We start from the raw sequence: 7597 nt of genomic DNA, 5'->3' as shown, positions 1-7597 counted from the left end.
TCATTTCCCTTTCAAATAAATTAAACTCAAGATTCTGTTTCGTATTTTGGTGAGTTTAAATCCATACATGAGAGGATTCATAACTGGAGGGATGATGAGAAATTCAAGAGCGATGAAGTTTTTGAGGCTTTGGGATAAATCTCTGGAGCCAAAGCGCAAGTACATCGCATCAAAAGCCAGTACAGTGGCATTTATGATCACAGAAGTCAGATGGGGCACACAGGTCTGCATAAACTTTACTCTGTCCTCTCTGGACCTCACACATGTTTTAATAATATATATGTAAGTCCAAATTATGAAAAGCCAATGAAAATGATAAATGACAATTATCACATATGCACTGATGTTATTTGAAAAAGTGTCAGCTTCAGGACAAGCAAGTTGAACAATTAACCAGTTTAGACACAAGGCTCTCTGAATCTTTATACCACATAACTTGAGTCTTGCTGTAAGCAGGACATGGATGGCAAAAACACAGAAAGGTGTCAGCCAGGAGAAACACACCAGCTGTGAAAGCCTCCTCTTAGTCATGAAAGAGTAGTAGTGCAGAGGTCGACATATAGCCATATACCTGTCAAAGGCCATGACAGTTAAAATAGACAAATCACAGCAAGCAAATGAATACATGACAAAACCTTGTAAAAGGCACCCTTCATAGGAGATTCTGTGAGAAGATGACAGTAAATCTGAAAGGAATTTTGGGTAGAAACCTGTGGTTCCATAAAGTGCATTAATGCAGAAGCTGCTCAGTAAAATGTACATAGGTTCATGGAGGCTTTCATCCAAGACAATGAGCAGCACAAGAGAAATATTGAAGAACAAAATCACACAGTAATACAGTAAAGTAACTGAGAAGAGGGGTACTGTGAAATTCATCGTCTCATTAAATCCTGACAGAATGAAACTTCTTTCATTAGACTGATTATCCATGATCAGAGGGCACATCTACCTTTTTAAAATAACAACATAACAGAGCACTGAGCTGCTGCGTCTGTACCTGACTAATGATGCTGTCCCTCTTCACCTCCCATTAATTATAGAATAAAATAAAATACTATATACAGTACAATAAATAGAATAAAATATACAATAGGATAGAAATAGAATGCAAATGCTTTATACAACTGAGTAAAAATACAACTTTGTCAGAAAAAGAGTATTGCACTCAGAGTGTGTGAATGTGTGTGTTTGATCAGTTAAAGTCTTTGTTGTGGAGTCTGACAGCAGTGAGGAGGAAAGACCTGCGAAATCTCTCCGTCCCACACCGTGTGTGCCGCAGCCTGCCACTGAAGGAGCTGCTCAGTGCTGTCACAGTCTCCTGCATGGGGTGGGAGATGTTGTCCAACAGGGATGAGTGTATGTTTCTGTTCTGTGTCCTGTTTGTTTCTATATGTGTCTTTCTGGCTGCTGTTACAAGCAAATTTCCCCTTGTGGGACAATTAAAGGATTATTCTATTCTAATGCTGTTTCTATCAAACTATTTTTCTCCTACAGTTACACAGAGGCCTGACAACAATATTATACATTCACATTATAATGCAGCCACCTAATGTTATCACATCATATCACAACTCCACACTGTGTATTTAAGCCCTCAGTTCCCAGTCTTGTCATTCCGTCCATTCCTCATGTGTGTTTTCAGTTCAGTCCATCCAGTCAGCCAGCCAACCATTAATTTATTAATTCACTCACTCCCTCACTCATTCATTCATTTATTCAATTGGTATAGTCAGTCCGTCTTCTCATGTTCTGTTCATCCTGGCTTCACAACAAACATCATCCACATCCTTCACCAGCCTGCGAGTCCTGTGTTTGAGTCCTCTCTTCCTTCCACACATCACATTGTGTCACATATATAGAGACTGTTTATACATAGGGCCCAGAATTCTGTGCTAACATCCCTGAACCTTGTACAATGTGTGGTGCCAACTCATAAACAAAAACACACTTGCTGTGTATATAGTACTGTCAGGCCTTTATTTTTTAACAGCAGCTCTGTGGAAAGAAGGTAGTTTTAAAGCAGCATGAATCTATAACCTACTAAGCAATCACTTCTTTCTTCCCCTATCTTTGAATTAATTTGCAAACTGTGAAACTGATATTCTCTTAAATATAGACATCATCATGTCAGTTATATTTTCTGAATTAGCCTTGTGATATAAGTGTACAATGAGCGAGACTACAGAGGCACCCGAAAAACTGGCTAAACTTTGAGCCACAGTAAACACGTCACTCATGAGACTCAAACATTTTATGCTTGAAAAAAGGATATAAATATGAGTCTGTTATTTGAGAAACATAAACCTATTTACTAGGGGTGCAACGACACACAAAATTCACGGTTCGGTTCGGTTCGATACTTTGGTGTCACGGTTCGATATTTTTTCGATACAAAAAAAATGTTCATGCCTTTTTAATTTGTCATTTATTAAAATTATAAATATATATTTTAACTCAAAAGTACAGTTTTTAAATTTAACCCTAACCCTTGTGCGTGTTTTTTATTTTGACAGCGAATACGCACCTGCCGACCACTTATGTGCAGCCCTGGTTATTTAGCTCGTCATATTGCAGCCACAGAAATTCTTTTGTCCATGAAACCATAAAGCTGCACTTTCTTTTTGCCTTATAGTCTGATTTGTCATAACTTCTCCGTTTTGTGGTAAGCTTTTCTTTGGCTGTCACTTCTTCACCCTGACCTGTCTTATTTGGCTCAGCAGAACTGAAATATATATCCTGTTGCTTTTACACACACACGCACTCACATAAGCTCAGCGATGCTCTGCGCGATCAACCTCTCACATGTTTATGCTTGCTGCGGGAGATTTCACTTGTCATGTTTGCATAGTAAGCTAACAATTAATAAGACGATGTCATAGGAATTGGTGCACAAATTATCATCACTCACAGATCAGTGCTGTCGCTCTCGCGATTGCAAAGTGAAAGCAAAAAAACAAGCGCAAATTCAAACGCGATTTCAATATGTCACATATTGACAGTGGCTCACCGATGCCAATGACATAATTACCCAGCTACATTTCCGAAAGAATGCAAAAGCATTGACATATATTTTTCCTTCCTACGATAGCCCGACGGGCAGGGCAGAGATAGATTTTGGTACCCCGACTGAAAAAATCGCTAGCTCCGGGACGTCGGGCTAGCGATATTGCGAGCCCTGTATCTGATTGAGGAATCACTCATCTTTGGAAAAGAGAGTTTATTACAGAGAAATGTCTCTTTCCAAAATAAAAGCTATACTATACGCTTCTTCTGGGCTATATTCTCAGCAGCATAAGGAGAATCCTGTGCTAACAGCTGTCTAAATGACTCGGCTAAAGTTAGTAGCATGCTTGCTTGTTTCTTTTCTGCTTCCACTTGTCTTTGCACTAGGATGATGTCGGCGTAAATGTGCAGTCATATTCGTTGTGTTCCCACTAGTGCTTTCAGGTTAATCTCGTTGAAATGACCTTAACGCCACAACACGGCAAATCTCCGTTAACGAGCTACCGCCGATCGCCCCGTGCATGGGGCTAGACGGCCAACACGTTAACGAGCTAACTGCGCTAACACACTAGTTCCCACCCATGTAATTGAGCATTGCATGGCACATCCAACATACTGTTTTACTTTAGTCCATGACTCGCTTACCTTCAGGGTCATACGTCACATGAAAAATAATTCCAAACGCCAGATCTGAATGAGGGTGGGGGAGGTCCATGTTGTAAGGAGAGCTTAACTTCTGTCTCGCTAGCTTGCCCTGCGCTCTTCCTTCTGACGACGCTGTCTGTGTTGAGCGCTCAGTGAATCTGCGTTCGACTACTCTGCCTAGGCTGCACTGTTGACCCTAGGCGGAGTAGTCGAACGCATATTCACTGAGCGCTCAACACAGACAGCATCGTCAGAAGGAAAGTTGATAAAATAAATTAAAAATTTTGTATTGTTCGATACATATGCGTACCGAACCGAAACCACTGTATCGAACGGTTCAATATCGATACGAATATCGTTGCACCCCTACTATTTACTGTAAATGACAATAAATTGACCAATTTACATCTCAGTGGAACATGTTAGAGATATGGCATTATGACACCTTAAGTTCAAACGATAAGATGACCTGGATTAAACCTAAAACCAGAAGTGGAAATGCATTTTAGTTTACATCTGAAAAAATGTAAAAAACAAAAAACAATAATAATAAATTTTTAAAAGGTAAAATATGTGTTAGTTGTCTTTAGATCTTTGATAGTCTAAAGTTCAAATTTAAGTAAACAATAATGCTTTTTACTGAGACTTGGTTGTCTTGGTGCATTTATAGTTAATGTTATGAGGCCTTCATTTGCTGTCATGTACAAGAGAATAATGTACATTTTTTGAAATTTTATTTTGCTCCATTTTTATTTGGTGAACAAGAAACTCTTAATTTTGAAGTTCTTTTAAAATAAAATAAACCCAATATCCTGTTTCGTATTTTGGTGAGTTTAAATCCATATATGAGAGGATTCATAACTGGAGGGATGATGAGAAATTCAATAGTGATGAAGTTTTGGAGGCTTTGAGGTAAACGTGTAGAGCCAGATATCATGTACACTGGATCAAGAAAAAACAGGAAAGTCATCAAAGAGATCAGGTGGGGCACACAGGTCTGCGTAAACTTTAACCTGTCCTCTCTGGACCTCACACATGTTTTAATAAGATATATGTAAGTCCAACTTATAAAAAGCCAATGACACAGATAAACAATAAGTGTTGCATTTGCACTGATGTTTTTTCTAAAAGTGTCAACATCAGGACAAGCAAGTTTAATTATTAACCAGTTTAGATACAAGACTCTCTGAATGTTTATATCACACAACTTGAGTCTTGATGTTAGCAGGACATTGATGGAGAAAAGGCAGAAAGGTGTTAGCCTGGAGAAACACACCAGCTGAGAGAGCCTCCTTCCTAGTTAAGGCGAGGAAGGAGTAGAAGAGAAGGGAGTTACTGTTAAAATACTATTATTGCATTGTTTTTTGTTGTTTTTTTGTTTTTTTATTTTATGTTATGGGATTGAAAAACTTCAAAAAACAACAACAGCACAATTTTATGCTTGATATGCTAAACAAAACTTTAATTTTTAAAGTAGTAAATACTACAGTATGTCAAGCAATGGGGATATATGATCAGATTTCAAAAAGTACAGAATTATGGTGTCATTAATTAATGTACAGAGAGAAATTTACATATAAATTTAAAAACAAAAAAAAATGCCAAATAAAAGTAGGTAACAGTTCAATTACTATTACTATTTTTCCAAAATAATAATAAAAAACCCTATATAAATACATAAATACTACTGAAAAAATACAAACTAATAACACTGATCCTTATATTTATACATGTAACGTGTTTATTGAAAAAAAAACAGAAACATTAAGCATTGTTAACTGACCTTTGTGATAAACTGAGATGTAACACACAGGGATGCCTGCACTAACCAGCCCTTTACAACAGAATATTTCATACAATATTTTGTTTACTTTAAACCTAAAACACTTTGAAATAAACCTGTTTAATCAACTTGCACATATATCAGCTAATATACCTTGAACATCAAGACACAGCAAGGCAAAGAAATGAAATGTCAATTTGTGATGATTTCTGAATGGTATATAGATGAATTTTACAACAGTACTTAAAAACTCATGCAGAATCCTTTTCAAATGAAATTCTTAGTCAAAAACATGAAAAAAATGTTGTTTTCATTTAATGTTCGTGCCCTGATTGAGCAAATATGACACATATGACAAATTTATGTCATATTATGATAAATATAACAAAGAATATTAGTAAAATTAGTCTAGTCCAAATATATGTTTGCCTTAGACAAGGCAAACATGACTAAATGTTTCTGAATCAAGTGCCTTCAGAAAGACTTGTATTTATATTGCTGCATCTGTTTTGAATATTTTTGAATTGTTTTAAATAAGGAAATCTAACCTTAATGGAAATCATTTCCCTTTCAAATAAATTAAACTCAAGATTCTGTTTCGTATTTTGCTGAGTTTAAATCCATACACGAGAGGATTCATAACTGGAGGGATGATGAGAAATTCAAGAGTGATGAAGTTTTGGAGGCTTTGGGGTAAATCTCTGGAGCCAAAGCGCAAGTACATCACATCAACAGCCATTACAGTGACATTTATGATCACAGAAGTCAGATGGGCCACACAGGTCTGCATAAACATTACTCTGTCCTCTCTGGACCTCACACATGTTTTAATAAGATATATGTAAGTCCAAATTATGAAAACATAATGAAAATAACAAATGGCAATTATCACATATGCACTGATGTTATTTGGAAAAGTGTCAGCTTCAGGACAAGCAAGTTTAAGAATTAACCGGGTTAGACATAAGGCTCTCTGAATGTTTATACCACATAACTTGAGTCTTGCTGTAAACAGGACATTAATGGAAAAAACACAGAAAGGTGTCAGCCAGGAGAAACACACCAGCTGTGAAAGCCTCCTCTTAGTCATGAAAGAGTAGTAGTGCAGAGGTCGACATATAGCCAGATACCTGTCAAAGGCCATGACAGTTAAAATAGACAAATCACAAAAAGAAAATGAATACGCGATAAAAGCTTGTAAAAGGCACCCTTCATAGGAGATTCTGTGAGAAGACGACAGTAAATCTGAAAGGAATTTGGGGTAGAAACCTGTGGTTCCATAAAGTGCATTAATGCAAAGGCTACTCACGAAAATGTACATAGGTTCATGGAGGCTTTCATCCAAGACAATGAGCAGCACAAGAGAAATATTGAAGAACAACATCACACAGTAATACAGTAAAGTAACTGAGAAGAGGGGTACTGTGAAATTCATCGTCTCATTAAATCCTGACAGAATGAAACTTCTTTCATTAGACTGATTATCCATGATCAGAGGGCACATCTACCTTTTTAAAATAACAACATAACAGAGCACTGAGCTGCTGCGTCTGTACCTGACTAATGTCTGCTGTCCCTCTTCACCTCCCATTAATTATAGAATAAAATAAAATACTATATACAGTACAATAAATAGAATAAAATATACAATAGGATAGAAATAGAATGCAAATGCTTTATACAACTGAGTAAAAATACAACTTTGTCAGAAAAAGAGTATTGCACTCAGAGTGTGTGGATGTGTGTGTTTGATCAGTTAAAGTCTTTGTTGTGGAGTCTGACAGCAGTGAGGAGGAAAGACCTGCAAAATCTCTCCGTCCCACACCGTGTGTGCCGCAGCCTGCCACTGAAGGAGCTGCTCAGTGCTGTCACAGTCTCCTGCATGGGGTGGGAGAGGTTGTCCAGCAGGGATGAGTGTATGTTTCTGTTCTGTGTCCTGTTTGTTTCTATATGTGTCTTTCTGGCTGCTGTTACAAGCAAATTTCCCCTTGTGGGACAATTAAAGGATTATTCTATTCTAATGCTGTTTCTATCAAACTATTTTTCTCCTACAGTTACACAGAGGCCTGACAACAATATTATACATTCACATTATAATGCAGCCACCTAATGTTATCACATCATATCACAACTCCACACTGTGTATCTAAGCCCTCAGTTCCCAGT

The 7597-nt window shown here is 37.3% G+C and overlaps 2 protein-coding genes across 2 annotated transcripts; both read right to left on the bottom strand.

Annotated features, from left to right (window-relative positions):
- Window positions 1-945, bottom strand: LOC146616422 (olfactory receptor 10Z1-like). The gene has a single exon (XM_085374415.1). The coding sequence runs from the start codon at window positions 943-945 to the stop codon at window positions 1-3; it is 945 nt and encodes a 314-aa protein (XP_085230541.1).
- A 5045-nt stretch (window positions 946-5990) lies between these two features.
- On the bottom strand, window positions 5991-6935 carry LOC146616421 (olfactory receptor 4B13-like). The gene has a single exon (XM_085374827.1). The coding sequence runs from the start codon at window positions 6933-6935 to the stop codon at window positions 5991-5993; it is 945 nt and encodes a 314-aa protein (XP_085230953.1).
- Window positions 6936-7597: the final 662 nt, after the last annotated feature.

This window comes from Diplotaxodon limnothrissa, linkage group LG16 (assembly GCF_057381915.1).
Source record: "Diplotaxodon limnothrissa isolate DT_005_m linkage group LG16, D_limnothrissa_male_GT1.1, whole genome shotgun sequence".
Taxonomy (NCBI): domain Eukaryota; kingdom Metazoa; phylum Chordata; class Actinopteri; order Cichliformes; family Cichlidae; genus Diplotaxodon; species Diplotaxodon limnothrissa.
The sequence above is the reverse complement of the archived record's forward strand: the minus strand, read 5'-3'. Positions and strand labels throughout refer to the sequence as shown.